The sequence below is a fragment of the Caretta caretta genome, chromosome 1 (assembly GCF_965140235.1).
Source record: "Caretta caretta isolate rCarCar2 chromosome 1, rCarCar1.hap1, whole genome shotgun sequence".
Taxonomy (NCBI): domain Eukaryota; kingdom Metazoa; phylum Chordata; order Testudines; family Cheloniidae; genus Caretta; species Caretta caretta.
Window position 1 is genome coordinate 228,476,585 of NC_134206.1, and position 23,762 is coordinate 228,500,346.

The 23,762-nt window shown below is 41.3% G+C and overlaps 1 protein-coding gene across 3 annotated transcripts in view; it reads left to right on the top strand.

Annotated features, from left to right (window-relative positions):
• KIAA0930 (KIAA0930 ortholog) overlaps window positions 1-23,762 on the top strand; it is a 135,771-nt gene that overhangs the window by 73,030 nt on the left and 38,979 nt on the right. For all 3 annotated transcript variants that reach the window (XM_048824933.2, XM_048824928.2, XM_048824949.2), the window contains one exon: window positions 9,961-10,109. In XM_048824933.2, the coding sequence (XP_048680890.1) occupies window positions 9,961-10,109 (149 nt within the window). The remainder of the gene's footprint in view (window positions 1-9,960; window positions 10,110-23,762) is intronic.

The following is a 23,762-nucleotide window of genomic DNA, read 5'->3' on the forward strand; positions in this document are numbered from 1 at the left end:
ACAGATGATGAAACTGAGGCACAGATTGGTGAAATGACTTGTCTTATGTCCCACGGTTTACAGTAACTCATGGCAGAATTGGGGATGAAGCCCGGGAGACATGACTCCCAGTTCCTTGCTCAAACCACCAGATCAGAGTGAGATTATTTTTCTTCTCTATTGTATAAGTGATAACTGCCAACAGAGTAGTTATCCACCAAATAGAAATCACCTTTTTTTAAAAAGTTTTCCTTTGAAGCAAATATATATATTCTGACATTTCTTTTTAGCCAGTGATTTTTTGCTTTTTGAAAGCATTAATTATAAACAATTCCTAACCTGTCATTATATGGGTCTGGAGCCAGTTCTCTCAAATGAATACTTGATATAAAATCTAATACAGGTAAAAGGATACATTGACTGCATACCAGCTGACATAAATCTTGTCTATAATGAGAGTAAAATCCATGCAAATGAATCATTGCAATGAATTGTTGTAATTAGGATTTATTTATTACACAGGTCTCATAATCATATAATTGACTTTTGGTATATTGAGATTTATAATCTGAACTCCTAATTCCATTTTGTTCATTTAGAAGCAAAATCTATTAGTGGCAGAGTGTTCTCACTAAGCTCTCTCATGCTGTGTTCTGTACTGTGCGTGGAATTGGTTCGCTTGAATCCCTGATCTAATTCCATTGTAATAAAGGGCCCAGTTCTGCTCCTGTTAAAGTGAGAGTTTTGCCATAAATTTTAGTCGGAGAAGCAATAGCCCCATAATAAATTTTTCAAAGTCTCCAGTGCTTTTAGAATTAGCAAGTGTCTCATTAAATATCCTCCAGCTTGTCAATGGTATTTATACAGCCTCTTTATTCTGTAAGTCTGATGTAAGTCCAGCCAAGGACAAGAATGATAGAAATTTGTTACCATCTCATGGTTGTGTGAAATGAGTTAGGTCTCAGTCCTTCCCACTGGATTTGTCTACATCACAAAAGCAAAAAGAAAAGGAGTACTTGTGGCACCTTAGAGACTAACAAAAAACAGTATAAGTATCAAGATGAACTTGTTAGCAGAGGTGCCAAGGGTTAAGTGTCTGATCCTCCTAGGAGCAGAGTGCCTTCTACTACAGTTGTTCAGCACCTTGCAGGATTAGTCTATGGCTTGGAGAGAGAGCTACTGTCAAGGTTCCTTCCCCACTCTGAACTCTAGGGTACAGATGTGGGGACCTGCATGAAAACCTCCTAAGCTTACTTTTACCAGCTTAGCTTAAAACTTCCCCAAGGTACAAACTATTTTACCCTTTGCCCTTGGACTTCCACTGCCATCACCAAACGTTTATCTGGGTTTATTTATTAGGAAAGCGTTGTTTGGAAAGTCTTTCCTCCCCCAAATCCTCCCAACCCTTGCACCCCATTTCCTGGGGAAGGTTTGGTAAAAATCCTCACCAATTTGCATAGGTGACCACAGACCCAAACCCTTGGATCTTAAGAACAGTGAAAAAGCATTCAGTTTCTGAAAAGAAGGGTTTTAATAAAAGTAAAAAAGAATCACCTCTGTAAAATCAGGATGGTAAATATCTTACAGGGTAATTAGATTCAAAACATAGAGAATCCCTCTAGGCAAAACCTTAAGTTACAAAAAGACACACAGACAGGAATATCCATTCTATTCAACACAGCTTAATTCTCAGCCATTTAAAGAAATCATAATCTAACACATATCTAGCTAGATTACTTACTAAGTTCTAAGGCTCCATTCCTGTTCTGTCCCCGGCAAAAGCATCACACAGACAGACCCTTTGTCTCTCCCTCCCTCCAGCTTTTGAAAGTATCTTGTCTCCTCATTGGTCATTTTGGTCAGGTGCCAGCGAGGTTATCTTAGCTTCTTAACCCTTTACAGGTGAGAGGATTTTTCCTCTGGCCAGGAGGGATTTTAAAGGTGTTTACCCTTCCCTTTATATTTATGACAGCTACTCTCTTGACCCCCTAGAGGTGGCCCCTGTAGGGCAGGTTGTGGCACTTTGGTAGGATGATGACCAGTCAAGGCCTGCGCTGTCTCTATTCTCTGTATTTTAAAAGAGGATTTCTGTCTCCTGGGCTTGACACCTTTCAAAAGCATGAACGACCCAAAACAATATTTAAAAAGCAATTTTGTGCAGGTAATTAGAAGGCCCCCAACTTTGCCAAGGTTTTAACGTTCAGCTGTGGATTTCTGAAATAATGGTTGCCATATAGGCTGCTTTTGTTTTTGTTGAATAAATTGGAGAGCTAATGAGCTGCAGATGAACTTGAAAGGGTCTGTTACTTTCTGGCATTAAATTAAAATTTAAAAGGAGAGAAAAGTCAATGATTAAGAGCAATGAGCTCTCCCCCACAATTAATTCCACTGCATTTATGGTAGATTTTACACCAGCCTCCCTCTTACCCCTGACATGGGGGGTGTGGTTGTAATTCTGTTGCATTCCAGCTATTTTTGGCTGCCACAATCCTTTAGAGGTCATTACAGCCAAAGAGAAGTTAGAACAGCCCTGAGGCTGCTCTTAATTAGACTGGAGATGGGGCAGCTCTGAAAAGACACTTCTGCTCCCATTCCTTCATCCTTCTCCCTCCTGTTCCCACTTTGAGCACAGCTCACCAGGACACAGAATCTGCCAGAAATCTCAGGTGGAGTTGTAAAGTCACCACCTCATTTCCTTGTTTCTGTGTCACCAGTTTTTCCTGAGAAGTTCCATTGTGGCTCTGTGGATAACCGTTTCATTGCAGCAGCATTATTACACAAAAGGAAGTCCCTCTCTTGTTAGGGATGATCAATTTAATAAGTCAAGCTCATCTCCTCTCCCCTCTTGTCCTGTAAATATTGTAAATATTCTACCCTGAGGAGTTCCTGGTGCAAATCCCCAGGCCTGGTCTTTTCTCTGCACCTCTCCCATTTATACTAGTGCATCGCAATAACTACCTAGACATCATTCTGGTACGATACATTAATGGTTATATATTATTGTAACACATGTGTGACACATGGCACTGAATGTTGTCGACTCAGAATTTCGCAGCTGCAACAGAGATTGAACTGTGATCCAAAAACATGATCTCCGAACTGGATAGAACAGTATTGCAAGGATAACTTAAGTACAACATTGTTACACCACACCAGAAGACACTGTGTATTTAGTTATTTAGGCCACTTACCTAGATACCTACATCTGCTTGCATGTATTTATTGACCTGTATAAAAACCACTCTAAGAAAGCATCTGGATCTCGCTACTCCAGAAGCACAGATTCCTACAGCTTGAGTTGAAGGAAAACTCTCCTTCAGCTCATAGCACCTTTAGGCCTCTGACACATGTGAATATGAGTTGAACATCTCTTCATCCATCTAGTAAAGGTCAAAGGGAGACACGTACATATAGCTAGTTAATTAAAAACTCATTCTGTTCCATTTTAGGTTCTTATACTAAGCCCATCACCATGATATCGGTGTATACCGAGTTCCAATTTCCATTTCTCAGTTACAAGTTTGGACTGACATTTTATAGTCGTATAAATTGCCTTGTTATATAGATTTAATTGATGAAGGAAAACTAAGTTTGAAAGTTTTGTTTTTTCCAAGTGATAAACATTAGAACTTTTTTTTAAGCTGACTGTACATGACACCTCCATTTTTCCTCATCCTCACTCATTTCTGTAAAACATCAGAGAAATTAAATACAAAGCCCCATAACATTTAATTCAGTGTTAAGACAGTGAAATAAAGCACTCAAAAGCCAAGAGATATAACAAGCCCAGATTTCTGTGGGACATTTAGTGAGTCATGATATGTGCCTGTACTGTCTTCTGTTCTCTGCTCTCTGCTAAATGTGAAGTTTAATCATAGAATCATAGAATATCAGGGTTGGAAGGGACCCCAGAAGGTCATCTAGTCCAACCCCCTGCTTGAAGCAGGACCAATTCCCAGTTAAATCATCCCAGCCAGGGCTTTGTCAAGCCTGACCTTAAAAACCTCTAAGGAAGGAGATTCTACCACCTCCCTAGGTAACGCATTCCAGTGTTTCACCACCCTCTTAGTGAAAAAGTTTTTCCTAATATCCAATCTAAACCTCCCCCACTGCAGCTTGAGACCATTACTCCTCGTTCTGTCATCTGCTACCATTGAGAACAGTCTAGAGCCATCCTCCTTGGAACCCCCTTTCAGGTAGTTGAAAGCAGCTATCAAATCCCCCCTCATTCTTCTCTTCTGCAGGCTAAACAATCCCAGCTCCCTCAGCCTCTCCTCATAAGTCATGTGTTCTAGACCCCTAATCATTTTTGTTGCCCTTCGCTGGACTCTCTCCAATTTATCCACATCCTTCTTGTAGTGTGGGGCCCAAAACTGGACACAGTACTCCAGATGAGGCCTCACCAATGTCGAATAGAGGGGAACGATCACATCCCTCGATCTGCTCGCTATGCCCCTACTTATACATCCCAAAATGCCATTGGCCTTCTTGGCAACAAGGGCACACTGCTGACTCATATCCAGCTTCTCGTCCACTGTCACCCCTAGGTCCTTTCCCGCAGAACTGCTGCCTAGCCATTCGGTCCCTAGTCTGTAGCGGTGCATTGGGTTCTTCCGTCCTAAGTGCAGGACCTTGCACTTATCCTTATTGAACCTCATCAGATTTCTTTTGGCCCAATCCTCCAATTTGTCTAGGTCCTTCTGTATCCTATCCCTCCCCTCCAGCGTATCTACCACTCCTCCCAGTTTAGTATCATCCGCAAATTTGCTGAGAGTGCAATCCACACCATCCTCCAGATCATTTATGAAGATATTGAACAAAACCGGCCCCAGGACCGACCCTTGGGGCACTCCACTTGATACCGGCTGCCAACTAGACATGGAGCCATTGATCACTACCCGTTGAGCCCGACAATCTAGCCAGCTTTCTACCCACCTTATAGTGCATTCATCCAGCCCATACTTCCTTAACTTGCTGACAAGAATACTGTGGGAGACCGTGTCAAAAGCTTTGCTAAAGTCAAGAAACAATACACCCACTGCTTTCCCTTCATCCACAGAACCAGTAATCTCATCATAAAAGGCGATTAGATTAGTCAGGCATGACCTTCCCTTGGTGAATCCATGCTGACTGTTCCTGATCACTTTCCTCTCATGCAAGTGCTTCAGGATTGATTCTTTGAGGACCTGCTCCATGATTTTTCCAGGGACTGAGGTGAGGCTGACTGGCCTGTAGTTCCCAGGATCCTCCTTCTTCCCTTTTTTAAAGATTGGCACTACATTAGCCTTTTTCCAGTCATCCGGGACTTCCCCGGTTCGCCACGAGTTTTCAAAGATAATGGCCAATGGCTCTGCAATCACAGCCGCCAATTCCTTCAGCACTCTCGGATGCAACTCGTCCGGCCCCATGGACTTGTGCACGTCCAGCTTTTCTAAATAGTCCCTAACCACCTCTATCTCCACAGAGGGCTGGCCATCTCTTCCCCATTTTGTGATGCCCAGTGCAGCAGTCTGGGAGCTGACCTTGTTAGTGAAAACGGAGGCAAAAAAAGCATTGAGTACATTAGCTTTTTCCACATCCTCTGTCACTAGGTTGCCTCCCTCATTCAGTAAGGGGCCCACACTTTCCTTGGCTTTCTTCTTGTTGCCAACATACCTGAAGAAACCCTTCTTGTTACTCTTAACATCTCTTGCTAGCTGCAGCTCCAGGTGCGATTTGGCCCTCCTGATATCATTCCTACATGCCCGAGCAATATTTTTATACTCTTCCCTGGTCATATGTCCAACCTTCCACTTCTTGTAAGCTTCTTTTTTATGTTTAAGATCCGCTAGGATTTCACCATTAAGCCAAGCTGGTCGCCTGCCATATTTACTATTCTTTCGACTCATGGGGATGGTTTGTCCCTGTAACCTCAACAGGGATTCCTTGAAATACAGCCAGCTCTCCTGGACTCCTTTCCCCTTCAAGTTAGTCCCCCAGGGGATCCTGGCCATCCGTTCCCTGAGGGAGTCGAAGTCTGCTTTCCTGAAGTCCAGGGTCCGTATCCTGCTGCTTACCTTTCTTCCCTGCGTCAGGATCCTGAACTCAACCAACTCATGGTCACTGCCTCCCAGATTCCCATCCACTTTTGCTTCCCCCACTAATTCTACCCGGTTTGTGAGCAGCAGGTCAAGAAAAGCGCCCCCCCTAGTTGGCTCCTCTAGTACTTGCGCCAGGAAATTGTCCCCTATGCTTTCCAAAAACTTCCTGGATTGTCTATGCACCGCTGTATTGCTCTCCCAGCAGATATCAGGAAAATTAAAGTCACCCATGAGAATCAGGGCATGCGATCTAGTAGCTTCTGTGAGCTGCCGGAAGAAAGCCTCATCTACCTCATCCCCCTGGTCCGGTGGTCTATAGCAGACTCCCACCACTGCATCACTCTTGTTGCACACACTTCTAAACTTAATCCAGAGACACTCAGGTTTTTCTGCAGTTTCGTACCGGAGCTCTGAGCAGTCATACTGCTCCCTTACATACAGTGCTACTCCCCCACCTTTTCTGCCCTGTCTGTCCTTCCTGAACAGTTTATAACCATCCATGACAGTACTGCAGTCATGTGAGTTATCCCACCAAGTCTCTGTTATTCCAATTACGTCATAGTTCCTTGACATGTATTATTGCTTGTTATTAAATGTCTCTCAAACTTTACACAAGGCCAAGTGTTGTTGCTGTGCACACTTGCAATTGCAGCAAGGCTGACAATGTGCCAAATTACTGAAAATTTTTTGACTATCCTGGTTTCTTTGTTCTGTCTCAGCCTCTTTATTAATGATGGTTATCACATTTAATACACAGTAGATATTTCCTACAAATGCTGTGGCTTCCTTATTGATGATGATTGATGTATTCTCTGAATGGTCTTGCAGTGAAATTTCCTCTCGTTTGAACTGTTGCTCTTGGACTTAGCTGGAAATGAAATCTAAGGTCTCTCCGGTCAGCTGTTTCTCTGGTTAAAGATTTTAAAGTCTAATCTCCCTGCCTGCTACATTAATTAAGAATGGGAAGAAAGGTCTCTCATCTAAATATTAAATGCACATATAATGAGGTAGGAAAATGTGCTGAACAACATTTGTGGATTAAAAGACTGACTGGTCCCTTATGAAGCCTGGAAGATGGTGACCAGAGTCCTAGAAAAATAATTTTTTGTTATGGGAGATGGCACCTTTCTTTGCAATTGACTAAAAACTCTCTCAAAGCTTAATTCAGATAGCCCCATAAATAAGTGTCATGTCTCACTGAATAAGATTGATTTTGTGCTTCTCTACAGAAATTGCTGTGTATTCCATATATGCAGTATACTGCTATTAGACAAAAGTGCTACATTGAAAGATAGCTGTGGGGTACAAATCTACAAAGAGGTGGTTGTTTCTATTAATTAAAAGTAACTGTAGTATCCACTTCAGGGGTTTTTTGTTTCTTTGCTATGAACCAGTAACAACACTTGGTATAGTGTCTTTCATTCCAGAGGACAGCAAAGCAGTTAAGAAGCTGGACTGTGGCACATCACCGGGGTGCCACCTTTGAGGGCAGATGGAAGTGGTAGAGAGCCACAATTCATGCACCTATTAGGCCAGGAGTGGCCAACCTAAGCCTGAGAAGGAGCCAGAATTTACCAATGTACATTGCCAAAGAGCCACAGTAATACGTCAGCAGCCCCACATCAGCTTCTCCGCTCCTGCCCTGGCTCCCAGTGTCTCCCACCCACCGGCAGCCCCGCCAATCAATGCCTCCCACTCCCTCTCCACACCTCCCGATCACCTGTTTTGTGTCATGCAGGAGGCTCTGGGGAGGGGGCGGAGCGAGGGCATGGCAGGCTCAGGAGACGGGGCAGGAAGGGGTGGAGTTGGGGGTCTGGCCTGTGGCAGAGCCAGGGGTTGAGCAGTGAGCACCCCCCAGGACATTGGAAAGTTGGCACCTGTAGCTCCAGCCCCGGAGTCGATGCCTATACAAGGAGCCGCATATTAACTTCTGAAGAGCCGCATGTGGCTCCAGAGCCATAGATTGGCCACCCCTGTGCTAGGCCCTCTGGTAACTCCAAGGAGTGCTGAAGAAGCACAGTTGCCTCACTACCAGCCACCACATCAGAGGATGCAGCATCGGTTTCCCTTTCTGTGCTCGAGGACTTGGCTAGGCAAGAAGAACAGGAGGACTTGTGGCACCTTAGAGACTAACAAATTTATTTGAGCATAAGCTTTCGTGGGCTACAGCTCATTTCATCGGATGCGTAGAATGGAACATAGAGTAAGAAGCTATATATACATACAGAGAATATGAAAAGATGGAGCAGTGCTGGCCAGAGGATCCAGGGGGCCTGGGGTAAAGCAATTTCGGGGGCCCCTTCCATAAGAAAAAGTTAGTTTTGTCGCCCCAAGCAGCAAAGAGGAAAAAAAAAGAAAAACCCAAGTCATGCCACTGAAGAAAGAAGAGACAGGAGGACCCACCGCCAAATTGCTGCAGAAGACTGAAGCGGAGCAATTGTGCTGCCGACGAAGTGCTGCCGATGAGGAAGAGAGAGACTGAAAGACCTGCTGCCGAATTGCCCCCACCCTGTCTGCAGGGCCTGGTAGTAGGTGACTTCTGGGTACTCTTCTGATTATCACTACAAATGTTTTTTTTCTCCTGCTGATAATAGCTCATCTTAATTAATTAGCCTCTTACTCCACCTTTTCATATTTTCTATATATGTGTGTATGTGTTTGTGTATGTATATATATATATATATATATATATATATTCTTACTCTATATTCCATTCTATGCATCCAATGAAGTGGGCTGTAGCTCACAAAAGCTTATGCTCAAATAAATTTGTTAGTCTCTAAGGTGCCACAAGTCCTCCTGTTGTTTTTGCAGTTACAGACTAACACGGCTGCTACTCTGAAACATGGCTAGGCAAGAACTCGGATAGCAACTGGGCCCTGTGGGGCTGAAAAGGGGCTTCTTGTAGTATCTTTGCCCTTTTATTGTATTTAACTATGTAAATAGCTTCACAAAATTGTAAGTCAGCCTCAGCTGTGAGTTCTTCTCCCAGTGAGATCTGAGAGACTGAGTCTCATGCTGCTGCTTTCTTCCCCCCCACCCCACCCGCCCCCGACTCCTTCTTCCGTGCTTTTGCGGCATCAGAACTAGTAGGAGCAAGAGACTTCACAGACTGATGTCATTAGCAGTTCTTGTTTCTGCATTCAAGAGGACTTTGCTACCCTTCATCTCCCACCCTCCTTATCCCCCACTCAAGGAAAAGTTGATTCCCCATGTAACTTAATTATACTTCTTGATTTGTCATGAAAACCTAAGTCTGTGGTTGATTGGGTTTTTGGGGGGAAGGGTTGGTCTCTTTCCCATTAGAAATTCAAATCAGTTTTTTATCTTTCCAAATGTGGGATGCATTAGAGGGTACCTTCAAGGTATGGGCTCATTAATACGAATTGGCTAAAGAAAGATAATTAAATAATTCACTTTCTGCAGTGCTTACCACACTCCCCTGCCAACATATGGTAAGGCTATTGCAAGCTGACAGATTGAAGTAATAAACTCTGGCAAATGGTGGTGGTAGCTGTATTTGAAATTAACTCCCTTCTGTGCTTCTCTAATGACTTCTAGATTGGTGCCTTGGCCCTATCTTTTCCAATGACACCGCCAGAGCAGCTGGAAAAATAGAGAGAAACTTTAAGGGCCAGATCCTCAGCTGGTGTGAAGTGTTGTCTATCTGTATTGTCAACAGAGTTGTGCCAACTTACACCAGCTAAACATCTGGCCATAAACATGGCATGGGTGTCACACAGGAGTTAAACATGTTACCTTAAGCCATACAACTAATCCTTCAGTAGGATCACGCTTGGTCCCACAACACTCGAACTCATGCTGTCTATAGTACAAAGTAAAATCAAATGTGACAGGGTGTCTTCTACAACTCTTAATTCTCCTGTTTTATTCCCCTTAGGTTGTTTCAAAGATGATCGCATTGTGTTCTGGACTTGGATGTTTTCTACTTATTTCATGGAGAAATTGGCCCCCCGGCAGGACGATATGCTCTTCTATGTCCGCCGAAAGCTATCCTATGTTAGTGGCGATAGTACAGAGGGAAAGAAGGTGAGTGAACAGAACTTGGAGTTATGAACACCAGAGTTACAGAGAGACCAGTCAACCACACAGCTCATTTGGAACTGGGAAGTACACAATCAGGCAGCAGCAGAGACAAAAGAAGAAGAAAAAAAGCAAATACTGTACAGTTAAATGTAAACTACAAAAAAATAAATAAAGGGAAAGCAGCATTTTTTTCTGCATAGTGAAGTTTCAAAGCTGTATTAAGTCAAAGTTCAGTTGTAAACTTTTGAAAGAACAACCATAACGTTTTGTTCAGAGTTACAAACAGTCACCATTCCTGAGGTGTTTGTAACTCTGATGTTCTACTGTATATTGTAGACTGGAAAATATTTTTCACCCATTTAGCACAGAAATTAGTGGTTTAAGGGGGAACCCTCTGACTCTCAGTTGTTCAATACTCCATTATGTCAAGATCAGGAAAAAAAACAAACAAACCCTCACTTCCCACTCCGTCCTACACCAGCCAGTATAATTTAGTGAAAATTTAACACATTTACATTAAAACCCCTTTTTTACTACAGGAGTGATGTAAAGAGGCCTTAGTATAAATGGAATCAGGCCCTTGGTTTAAGAAGTATAATGGCTTACATTAATGCAGTGGTTCTCAAACTTTTGTACTGGCGACCCCTTTCACATAGCAAGCCTCTGAGTGCAACCCCCCCCCCCCTATAAGTTAAAAACAGTTTTAAATACATTTAACACCATTATAAATGCTGAAGGCAAAGTGGGGTTTGGAGTAGAGGCTGACAGCTCGCAACCCCCTGTGTAATAACCTTGCGATCCCCTGAGGGGTCCCAACCTCCAGTTTGAGAACCCCTGCATTAATGATACAATCTCTCTGCCACTTCTCCCTGCAATAGAGATTTTTAAAGAATTACATTTTGGTACATTTACAGACTTCTCTGATTTTTCTATATAAGACAGTAGGGAAATTGTGATCTCAGGGTATTAAGGGAAATCGTAGCATGGCTTTCTTGGCAACTCACCAAGGACGAGACCAAAGTAAAACCTGAAGCAGCAGTATGTCATCAGTGCCAGATTGTATTAAACCATTTGCCTTTGAATTCTTCTTTGCCATGTGGAATGTGCACCACATCTCTGGTAGGACTGAGAAGGACTAATACTTTAATTGTATGTATTGAGTTTGTCAAGGGTGCCCAGAGCTGGACGTCGGTGCTCTCTTGGTTGGCGTAAATTTGAATAAATAAGTGGTGTTGGAATCACTGCCAATTAGATGTAACTTAGTTGCCCAAACAGCTAATCTTTCTGAAGGCATAAAAGTTACCAGTGTTGGTGCTCCATCTTCAGAAAGAGAGAGAAATGTAGCCCCACAGATTGTATACTAATGGGCCTCCAGAATTTGAGTGCTATCTTTGTACTATCTCCCCTTAAAGTACCAAGTATTGGCTGTTGTGGTAGACAGGTTGGTTGAGATTTTCAAAGCCAAAGGGATTTAGGCACACACATTTCCAATGAAATTCACAAGAGTTGTGTGTCTAAATCCCTTGTTCACTGTGAAAATTTCCTCCACCATCTGCCAGACTGTATTATCCGACAGTCTGAGCCCAGATGTCATCTAACAGAGACGGCAATTTCTTTGTTTCATATCGTTGTTAATTTAAACTCTTTTTTAAATACTTCACCTTACTAACCAATGAGGGCTTGGGTTTTTAAGCAATCTATGGGGCTGTAGGGAGAAGAATCTAGTGTAAGTTGTAACTTCTGGCCGTTCCAAAGAACTGGGTGAAAATCACAGTCACAGAAACAAGTAGCAAGATTCTGCATTTTTGCTTCCCCAGTAACTCACCAGCCCTTCTGCATAGTTAGAATGTGGGAAGGGATTAGTCACGTGTGTGTGTGTGAATCAGTTCACAGACAGCTGTGCTGCCTAAATGCTTAATATTTTGCTGAGTCTTCGAGTTGTGCTGTAGTCATAGCTGTGAGTAGGAGCTGCTGGCATTCCTGGAAGAGGAGAATGTTAAGTTAGACAAAATGACTCTCATTGTAAAACCTGAAAATGAAAAAGAGAGATTGTTTGTTTGTTTGTTTGCATTGCCAGAGTTTTTTACTATGACTTTCTTAAAGGAATTTCAAAGCCTTAGAAAACATGATGATCTTGGTTTCCACTGTACATAAGTTACCTGCAAAAACTCCTCCTGCATTTACCTTCATGCTTTATTTTGCTAACATTTTATTGATCCTATAAATTTCTGAAGATAAAAATTCTGCTACTTGATAGTCTCCTATCTGTGACATCAGAATGCATCACAGAAGAGAGCATTAGAATATCTAAAACTCATTTGAGGATCTATATTCCTGCACAGTTAGGAAAGTAACTGAAATAGCTTTATTGTGTGGTGATCAATAAAATATCTTCTCTGTTGGATTGAATTTGGGTGTGGTCATGAGGGGTTAAAGCACTATCACTAAATTTGATCATTTTTAGTGCTTTTTAAGTTGAATATTAGGTGTATATGTGTAATATGTGTGGGTAATGGGTATATTATTAGTTTCTGTGGCCTTATATGTTTAAAACATTTGTAGGATTTTTGAATAATTTAAATAAAATTAATTTAAGAAAACAAGAGCAACAGCTAAGTGGATTCCTAATATAAACTATATAAAAGTGTAGCAGGATTGAGCTATGTAATTGAAATGACATCTTACTGGAATCTACTAAATCCCTTTATTAGTCTTATTATTCTTATCTATATTAGATGTTAAAACAGGGCCACCAATTTGCTTGCTTATATTTTAAACCTGGCTTCTGTGGCAGAGATTAATTTTGTTATGAAGGAAGTAAATACAAACCCAATTCCCCATCTGATGGGGGAGAAAAATGTCATGAATTATTAATTACTGCAAATGCAGCACTTGTGAGTCACTGGAGGACTGAAGGACAGGGGAGAGCTGCCGAGGTTGGGCTTCAGTAAAGGAAGTGGCTGATAGGAGTTCTCCGACAATCTCATCAGTCCACTTCTCAAGCAACAAAATGCACTGAGGAAAGATCAGTGAACTCAATCAGTGAGTTACACAGTGGGGTGTCAAGTAGTTAACAATTGCAGATATGAAAATGTTTTTTTTTTGAGGCCAGAAACTTTTCTGTCTATATGTAATTTATGCAACCAAATCAGAGCTTTTGAATATCATAATTAAGGCTCTAATGTCAATGATAGCAAAATGCTCAGGGCAGAAAATCTTCAATCTTGTCCATTTACCAGCCCAGTTTTGTATTCCACACTTTATATTCAGGTTTCAGAGTACTAGCTGTGTTAGTCTGTATTCGCAAAAAGAAAAGGAGAACTTGTGGCACCTTAGAGACTAACCAATTTATTTGAGCATGAGCTTTCGTGAGCTACAGCTCACTTCATCGGATACACTCAGTGGAAAATACAGTGGGGAGATTTATATACATAGAGAACATGAAACACTGAGTGTTACCATACACACTGTAACCAGAGTGATCACTTAAGGTGAGCTATTACCTGCAGGAGAGCTGTGGGCGGGGGGGGGAGGGGGGGGGAGAGGAAGCTTTTGTAGTGATAATCGAGGTGGGCCATTTCCAGCAGTTGACAAGAACATCTGAGGAACGGGAGGGGGATAAACATGGGGAAATATTATATTATTTTCAGTCACCCATTATAAATATTTCCCGATCAGACAAATATAATTTGAGATACAGTTGTTTATTAACTTATTCCAATCTCACTTCCTCCATATCTCTCTAATGCAGTGATACTCAGGCATCAGTGGTTCAGGAGCTGAACTATCAATCAATATTACCCCAAAATAAATAAATATATAAGTGTGTGTGTGTGTGTGTGCGTGTAAAAAAAGAGAGAGAGATGATTGACCAAGTATTCTACAATTGGCTAATAACATATTAACCAATCAAGATGTTTTTACTAACTTAGATTGGTTAATAATAAAATCACACAGTGTTTTAATATCATGTGCTGCAAAGAGCTGCAGGAGACACATTAAAGAACCACTTGCAGCTCCTGAGCCTCAGTCTGAGTCTCACTGCTCTAATGCATCAGTTACCCTACTTCTATAGCATAATTTCCCACATTATGTCAATTTTAGGCATTCCATTTGCCATTTCAGGTATTCACCCCTGTATGAGTGAGTCCAGTAAGGCTAAGGAATTACTCATAATGGACAATCCATTGCTGTAGTCTGTGTGTGCCCTGCTGCTCTGAGGATAAAATATGCTGGTATTTACACTCACTAGGAATTGCTTATTGAACAGTTCTAACAGAGTAAAAATCTAGGACAAATGTTTTGTCAATTACACCTATGTGAATACACTGGTCACCACATGGCCTTTGACCACACTTGGCTAATGCTTAAATTAGCAGATGTGTACAAGAATAGGAACAACAATTTAGCAAATTTATGGAGGCTGAAACCCAGGTTACTGAGGGACTGAATCAATGAAAGCAAGATGTTACTGTTTTCAGAATACTAGCGTAAGACAGGAGCTAAGAACAGTTTGTCAGCATCTTAAATGCATTGATTTTTCATCTTTCTCATGCTGATCACAATCTCTTCAATCCTATGCAGGAAGTAATGGTTCCATTTCCCAAAGCATTTAAAACACACTTCTTATTTTCCCGTGCAACAATCACAACAGCTTTCTCAGTGCCAAAGCTACGCTTCAGAAAGACCATTTCTGTACTGACAGTATCTTCTAATCTCTAAGGTGTTTCTTTCCCCCTCACATGTTGGTCATGCATCACTGGACATTCTGAGCTCTCAGATATTTGGTCACATTCCTCTCTAGCTTCTCACTTATCTATTATTTGCATTGCAATAGTGTCTAGACAGACAAGACAAAGTGTGTGTGAGGAAAGAGAGGCACAAAGCAGTGAAGTTCTCTCTCTCTCCCCTTACCCATCAGGCTGGGAGGCAAGATATGGAAATATCCCTCTATGTGAGCAACAGATTGCAGTAGGCTTTCCTGAGCCTAATACTGTTTTGACTAATGCAGCTGCCTTTTTGCAGTCCTGCATGTCCTCCAAGGCTTCGCTTTTGTCAATTTTGCCTGCTGAGCTATAGAACAGCTTCCTCTCCAAATGACTTCCCAGAGTATGTGGAGGAGTAGAAAGAAGAGTGTATAGAGGGGCTCCGCTCACTTGGGAATGGGGCTAGGGAAAAGTCCTGCATCCAAAATCACTAGTCACTCTTGAAAATCTCGGGGTACATCTGCACAGCAATTAAACACCCAGGGCTGGCACGGGTCAGCTGACTTGGGATCTCTGGGCTTGATCGGCAGGGCTACAAAACTGCTGTATAGACATTTGGATGGGCTCTGAGACCTGGCGGGGGGAAGGGTCCCAGGCCCTAGGCTCCAGCCCAAGCCCAAACGTCCACACAGCAGTTTTTCGCCCCACAGTGCAAGCCCAAGTCAGCTGAGCCAAGCCAGCCATGGGTGTTTAATTGCTGCAGAGACGTACCCTGAGATTTTCAAGAGTTTCTAGTGATTTTGGACCACGCCTTTTCCCTAGCCCCATTCCAAGTGAGCCACAGGTCTTTCATTGCAGAGTACATGCACCTTCAGTCCCTAGAGTTTCAGTTGTGTGTCCAACTCCTGGCTAATGAGATATAGATTAAGCAAATGAATCTCTAGCTAGATTTTTTGGGTACTTTTTTCTAATATAGGTTGCTCCTCCCCCACCTCAGGAGCTTAGTGTGGGTTTGTTAGGTTCTACATAATGTAGAAGTCTTTCTAAGAAAATAAGCTAGCTGCCAATCCATAGAGTGAAATCATGGCCTCATTGAAGGTAATGGCAAAATTCCCACTGACTTCAGTGGGGCAAGGATTTCACCCATAGACTCGCTTAATGATGATTTGGGAGAAAGGTTCATTCCTGCTACATGCAAAGTGCAGGCATTTGCTTTGTCAGTCTTTGAACAGAAGTTCAGGGACAAAGTGGGATTTAATCTTTTATGCATTGATGACTACCTTTTTTTTCCCAGGTGTCATTTTTGCCAAAAGTGTCTTCATGGTCCATTATACAGTACTACCATAGAATATATATCTTGTTTGGAGTGCTGTGTGACCTTGTCATTAGGGTGAATTACTGTTGGGTCTTCTTTTTCTTGTAGTTAACATAGTGTCCCCTTTGGCCTTTATGCTATTGGGAGAATAAGTTGGATATTGTTGTTTAATGTAAATAATGTGTGTGTGCGCACGCACAAAATTGTGCGTCTTTTCTTTAGCGGCCTACAACTTTGGTTGGCTCTCTGTCTATTTGAGAATATTCCTGCCTTGTTCCTGTGGCACTGGAATGGCAGATTATACCTGTACAAAAGAGAATTTAGAAGCTAAAAATGTTCCACAGGCAGTTAACACCAGCACCATGCCCTCTGGTTAAACCAGCCATTGAGAGTTTGTTCCTGTAATGCAGTGCTTGTAACTGGGAATCTCCTTCAGAGTTTGTGGAAGTGCAGTTTCTTTAGAATGAGACAGAACTGGAACGCTTCCTTTTTGCTTCTATCTATAATTTCAATTAAACTAAGTAGAAGTAAATATTTAACTTCTAGCTATCCTACTAGCTTTATTCAATTTTCTCATCTCTAGACTCTTATTGTTGCTCTAAACATGACAGTCTGATCCCTACAATTACTGATCTGCAGATCCTGAAAATAAAAGTATGTGTATTTAGATCTTAGTTGTCTGTAACTTGGATCCACTAATCCAGAAATAATTTCCTGAATTCTAGTTTTTGTGTTTTAGCTTCATATTAAAAATAGCTTTGAAAGCAGTTGACTTGGGGAAGAAAGGAAACCAAGGTGGAAGATGCCATATAGTCTTACAATTCTGCAGGTTTGCTGGTCAGTGTCAGAGAGAAAGTAGCAAACAGTAGTTTTGGACTGGTGACTCTGGGAAATAGAAAGTATCTAAGTGAAAATTCTCTGGCTTTGAGGAGGGATGTGTAGAATGTTTCCCATCAGTGTATTGGTGTGATAGATTGGCCTCCACTCTTGTTTTGTCTCACGAGGAGATAAATTAGGTTTGTCTCTAAAGTTTACATTTCAGTTCAGAAATGGTAATAGTTCAAACTCTGATTTTAGAGAGAGGGACAAGGTGGGTGAGAATTTTTTTTTTTAATGGACCAACTTCTGTTGGTGGAAGGGAAAAGCTTTTGAGCTTCAGAGCTCTTCCTCAGGTGTGTAAAAGATAACCAGAGTGTCCTAGTTTAAATACAAGGTGGGACCTGTCAGATTTTATTTTTTTAGAGGTTCAATAGCTCAGAAAACTGGGATACTTATAGATCTAAGTCAATGTGAGATTTGCAGTGATTGCTCAAACCTTTCTGGAAGGGGGTTGGGATGGCAACCAAAGTAATTAACCTGGAGTTTCAGGGTCTCAGCTCCCCAGGCAAGGGCGTCTCTTTCTAAAAAGTAGACTGCTCGAATTCTACGTTTGTCTTGCACCATTGAACTATCACCTGCTACTGGATCAATAATTGACAGGAGAAGGATTGCGTTATAAGAAATTAGAGCAGTGCTGCTGTCCCCATGAGCAGTTGGATTAATTGGGCAAGAAACTAAATATCAAAAAGAAATAGACGAAGAGGAAAAGAGATTGAGTGAAGGTTTTTGTTTTTTTTTTTCTGTTCTTTTGAATTTTGACTGCAACTGAGCAGATTCAGCAGAGAGACGCTGAAATCACTGAGACTGATAGATGTGGTAGTATTAAAGGAAGAGTGTTAATTTAGGACTATAACTAAGGGATTACAATCTATCTACTCGTATTGAGGGGTGCAAACATCGGGGAGAGAGAGCGGTACAAGGCAGCCGAACTAAAAGCAATGAGATAAAATGAAACAATGGAAGATTTAGGCTGAATATCAGACAGTGTTTCTAAATCCTGAGACCTTTGACTGTGGAAGGGGAAATAGTGGAAATTTCATCACTTAGGTCATTTAAAAGTGGAGAGGACAAAGCACTAGCAAATATGCCTTAGGGTAACGGACCTTCTTTTACAGAAAATGACCGAATATCTTTTTTCCCCTCCCTTTCTCTAATTTCTGGCCTTTAAAGCAGTTCAGCCCTGCAATCTGGACCCCGGTGTTCAACAAGTTTACATGGAGAACCCTTTCTATAATCAGTCACAGCCCTGTTACCCTCTGATATGGATACCGTCTTCTCTATAAAGCTATTAGCCAGGTTAGGAGGGGAAATTCTCCTAGAATATCAGGGTTGGAAGGGACCTCAGGAGGTCATCTAGTCCAAACCCCTGCTCAGAGCAGTACCAATCCACAAGTAAATCATCATGCATTGCACTCTGTTGTTGCCGGCACCCAGTGCCGAGAGGCAAAACAACAGCAGAGGTTTGTTATCCGGTGTGCGTCACCCAATAATTACAACGGGGTGGAGAAGCAGAAAAGTTTATTTGCAGCTGCAAACAAGGTACAGGGAGAATAGAATCTCAAATCCTGTACACAGAGCAGGAAGTTACACAGGCTTTTATACATTTTTTTTTTTAGCATACTTATTTAATAGCAAGCTGCCCTAAGTATTCATATAGCCAGCCAATTCAGTTACCAGCTAGTTTTTTTATTTTTTGTATTATTTGTTAAACTATATATAAAGCTGCTTTATTTAGCATTGTTTTTTTATATTTGCCCTGTTTGGCCTTGTTTAGTTTCAGGCAGTCTGACTCTGCAATATATTGTTGCAGATCCTCAGCATAACTGCTGCAAGTGCCTCCAGGTGGGGGGGCCAAGGACACTTGGGCCTAGTACGCATAGCTGCTGCGAGTGCCTTCAGGCTGGGGGGGGGGCACAAGGACACTTGGGCCTAGTGCGAGGGGGCTTCGACACTCGTGGTCTTCCATCCCCTCAAGTTACCTAGTGGCCATGCCCCAGTGTCCCAACACTATATACAAATAAAGATTACTTTTAGGTTTACCTATTTATTGGTGCTAACTTGTGACACAAAAAAAAACTGGTAAATTGTGTTGGTTTTTAATCTCCTAAATAAACTAGAAAATGTAAACACTTCTCTCCGCTTCTACAGACGACCAAGTGTTGCTCCTAAATATGAAGTAAGCTTAGGTGACTGGAAGCCACATTGTACTTTACTATAGATGGTGGAATGGATGCTGCCTGTTAACCTCCTCAGATAATAAACCATCAAACCACAGAAATAAAGCATAATAGTTCTGCTGATTATATAGCTGCACTGTCAAAATGTTCTTTTGACAGAATACTTTCTTTCTTTCTTTCCCCACCATGCTAATTTCATCATTGTACGTCTGATTAAGTGACAACAAAAGAGACAATGATTTTTTTTTTTTACAATTCAGCCTTCCCCCACACCAAAGCATAAATGTTTTATACAATCAGATGTTTTCATTCTCTCTTCCTCATCATTCCCGACCTTATTTGTAATCATTACTGTCACTTTATATATTTCTTCCAGTATGAAGACCACTAAATCCTACAAGGTCGGTGACTTTCAATGATATGACTGCAGATAGCATTATAAATCTGGCAAATTACTCCAGCTGGCCAAAGAAAAGGTTCTATACAGGGAATCTTTCTTTGTATTTTTTTGAAGGTTATGTACAATTATCCTTATTAAGAAATTAGTCAGAGAAACATCTTTTTTTCTCTCTGTGTCATTTTATCTAGGTTAACGTAGAATAATCAATCAGTTCTGCATCCAATATCAAAAGTAGCCCTGTGGATATCCCAATCTACTTGCACGTAGTTAGAAATTCTTGGGCTGACCCCCTGGCCCCATTGCAGTCAATGAGTTATTGTCACTGACATTTGTGGGGCCAGGATTTCGCCCCTAGTTAACACAAACGGTAGAAGCAACAGTAAAAGATGTAGCAGTGGTTTTAGATTTGTCACATTTTTTTTTCTCCTTATGGTTTGTTGGACACTGATGGTTTCCTCAGTAGTGCGTAGGACGTAGGAGGCAGTAGAGGCCCCTGAACAGTGTAAATAAACTTGAGAATACATGTCCTTTGCTTTTGTTCTCTTATGAATAAATAAATAAATAAAAACCTGAAGTTGTCTCAATTTAATCAGATTAATGGTCCAAATCTTCAGGTGCTGTAAATGTAATGTAAATGTAGCAGATGAAGTCAGTGGAGCTATTCTCATCTTCACGGATAAAGAGTAACAGACCACAAAACTAAAAATTAATGGTAACTTAGGTACAAGCGATCATGACTTTATCACATTTATAGTATGCAAACAGAACAAAGTCTAGACTGCTAATATACTTGGTGCTTTAAAGGGCCCAATTTCACAAAGCTGAAAACAATTATGAGCCAAATCAGCTGGAAGAATTTAATCAGAAAAAATGTGAATGATAATTGGGAATTGTTTAAGAACACTTTACTAGATGCCCAGAAAATCACAATTGAGGAAGAAGACTGTATTGGTTTTTACAAAGCAACCTGGTTTAGAGCAGAAGTGAAGGTAACTATATAAAAAAAAAACAAATGGAAGAAAGGATAAGTTGGTAGTAATGAATATAACTCAGAAGCTAGGAATTGATAGGGGAAGCAAAGGGACACAAGGAGAAATCTATGACCAGCAGAGCAAAGGACAATAAAAAAGGAGTTTAAGTTTATTAGAAACAAAAAGAATCCTAATGATGGTATTTGGGCCATTACTACATGGAAATGGTAGAAATATCAATAATAATACAGAAAAGGCAGAAGTGTTCAATAAATATTTCTGTTCTGTATTTGGGGGAAAAACAGACAATGCAGTCATATCATATAACACTCTTTCCATTCTGCTAGTATCTCCGGAGGATGTTAAACAGCAGTGACTGAAGTTAGACATTGTTAAATCAGCAGGTCTGGATAAATTGCATCCAAGAGCTTTTTAAAAACAGGCTGGGGAGTTTGTTGGACTGTTCATGTTGATTTTTCAATAAATTTCGGAACACTGGGTGATTCTAGAAGACTGGAAGAATGCTAATATTGTGCTAATATTTAAAAAGAATGAACAGGATGGCCTGAATAATTGTAGGCCTGTCAGTCTGACATTGCCAGGCAAAATAGTGAAGCAGTTGATACTGAACTTGATTAATAAAGAACTGAAGTAGACTAATACGTATAACAATTGCCAGTCAACATGAGTTTTTGGAAAATAGGTCCTGTCAAACTGTAATTGACTTCTGTAAGGCATATAACTTGGTACTGCAAGTCACTTGGATTAAAAAAAATTAGAAAGATATAAAATTAACATGGAACACATTAAATGGACTAAAAGCTGGCTAAGTGATAGGTCTCAAAATGTTGTTGTAAATAGGGAATCATTATCAAATGTGTGTGTTTCTAGTGAGGTCCCATAGGGATCGGTTCTTGGCCCTATGCTATTTAACATTTTTATTAATGACCTGGAAGAAAATATAAAATCACTGATAGTTTGCAGATCACACAGATTGAGGGAGTGGTAAATAAGGAAGAGGACAGGTCACTGATCCAGAGCTGCCTGGATCACTTGGTAAACTTGGGTGCAAGCAAACAGTATACATTTCAATATGGCTAAATGTAAATGTGTACATCTAGGAACGAAGAACGTAGGCCAAACTTACCTGAGGGGGACTTTATCCTGGGAAGCAGTGTCTCTGAAAAAGATTTGAGAGTCATGGTGGATAATCAGCTGAACATGAGCTCTCAATGAGACACTGTGGCTAAAAGGGCTAAGCTATCCTCGGATGCATAAAAAGGAGAGCCCCCGGTAGGAGCAGAGATGTTACTTTACCTCTATTTGGCACTGGTATAACAGCTGCTGGAGTACTGTATTCAGTTCTGGTGTCCAGAATTCAAGAAGGATATTGATAAACTGGAGAGGATTCAGAAAGAGCCACAAGCATGATTAAAGAATTAGAAAACTTGCTGTATAGTGATCAACTTAAAGTAAATAGATTGAGCTCTTTACCAAAGAGAAGATTCAGGGGTGACTTGCTCATGGACTTATGTGCAGTGTTGTTGTAGCCATGTTGGTCCCAGGATATTAGAGACACAGGGTGGGTGAGCTAATAGAAGTTGGTCCAATAAAAGATATTACCTCACTCCCCTTGTCTCTCTCATAGACTTATAGACTTTCAGGCCAGAAGGGGCCATTGTGATCATCTAGTCTGCCCTCCTGCACATTGCAGGCTGCAGATCTCGCCCATCTACTCCTCTAATGGACCCCTTGCCTCTGACTGAGTTACTGAAGTCCTCAAATCATGATTTAAAGACTTCAAGTTACAAAGAGACCACCATTTACTCTGTTTAAACCTGCAAGTGACCTGTGCCCCATGCTGCAAAAGAAGGCGAAAACCTCCCAGGATCTCTGCCAATATGACCTTGGGGGGAAATTCTTTCCCGAACCCAAATATGGTGAGCAGTTAGACACTGAGCATGTGGGCAAGACCCACCAGCCAGACACCTGGGAAAGAGTCCCCTGTAGTAAATCAGAGCTCTCTCCATCTAGTGTCCCATCTCTGGCCGTTAGGAATATTTGTCGCAGATGGGCCACATGCCATTGTAGACAGTCCCATCATACCGTCCCCTCCATATCAAGCTCAGTCTTGAAGCCAGATATGTCTTTTGCCCACACTTCTCCCCTTGGAAGGCTGTTCCAGAACTTCACTCCTCTGACGGTTAGAAACCTTTGTCTAATTTCAAGCCTAAACTTGTTGATGACCAGTTTGTATCCATTTGTTCTTGTGTCCACATGGTGCTTAACCTAAATAACTCTTCTTCCTCCCTGGTATTTATCCCTCTGATGTATTTATAGAGAGCAATCATGTCTCCCCTCAGCCTTCGTTGGTTAAGCTAAACAAGCCACGCTGAGTCTCTCTCATAAAGTAAGTTTTCTATTCGTTTGATCATCCTAGTAGCTCTTCTCTGTACCAGTTCCAGTTTGAATTCCTCTTTTTTTAAAAATGGGACACCAGAATTGCACATAGTATTCCAGATGAGGTCTAACCAGTGCTCTGTATAATGGTACTTCCCTGTCTCTACTGGAAATACCTCACCTGATGCATCCTAGGATTGCATTAGGCTTTTTTACGGCTGCATTACATTGGCAGCTCATGGTCATCCTGTTATCAACCAATACATCCAGGTCTTTTTCCTCCTCTGTTGCTTCCAACTGGTATGTCCCCATCTTATAACAAAAATTGTTGTTAGTCCCTAAGTGCATGATCTTGTACTTTGCATTATTAAATTCATCCCATTTCTATTATTCCAGTTTTCAAGGTCATCCAGATCATCTTGTATGATATTCCAGTCCTCCTCCATATTGACAATACCTTCCAACTTTGTGTCATCTGCAAATTTTATTAGCACACTCCTACTTTTTGTGCCAAGGTTATTAATGAAAATGTTAAATAAGATTGGTCCCCTGAGGAACTCCACTAGTTAACTCCCTCCAGCCTGACAGTTCACCTTTCAGTATGATCCATTTTAGGCTCCCCTTTAATCAGCTCCTTTTTCACCTTTCAGTTCTCATATTAATCCCCATCTTCTCCGATTTCACTAATAATTACCTATGTGGAACTGTATCAAATGCCTTACTGAAATCCAGGTAGATTAGATCTACTGCATTTCCTTTGTCTAAAAAATCAGTTATCTTCTCAAAGAAGGAGATCAGATTGGTCTGG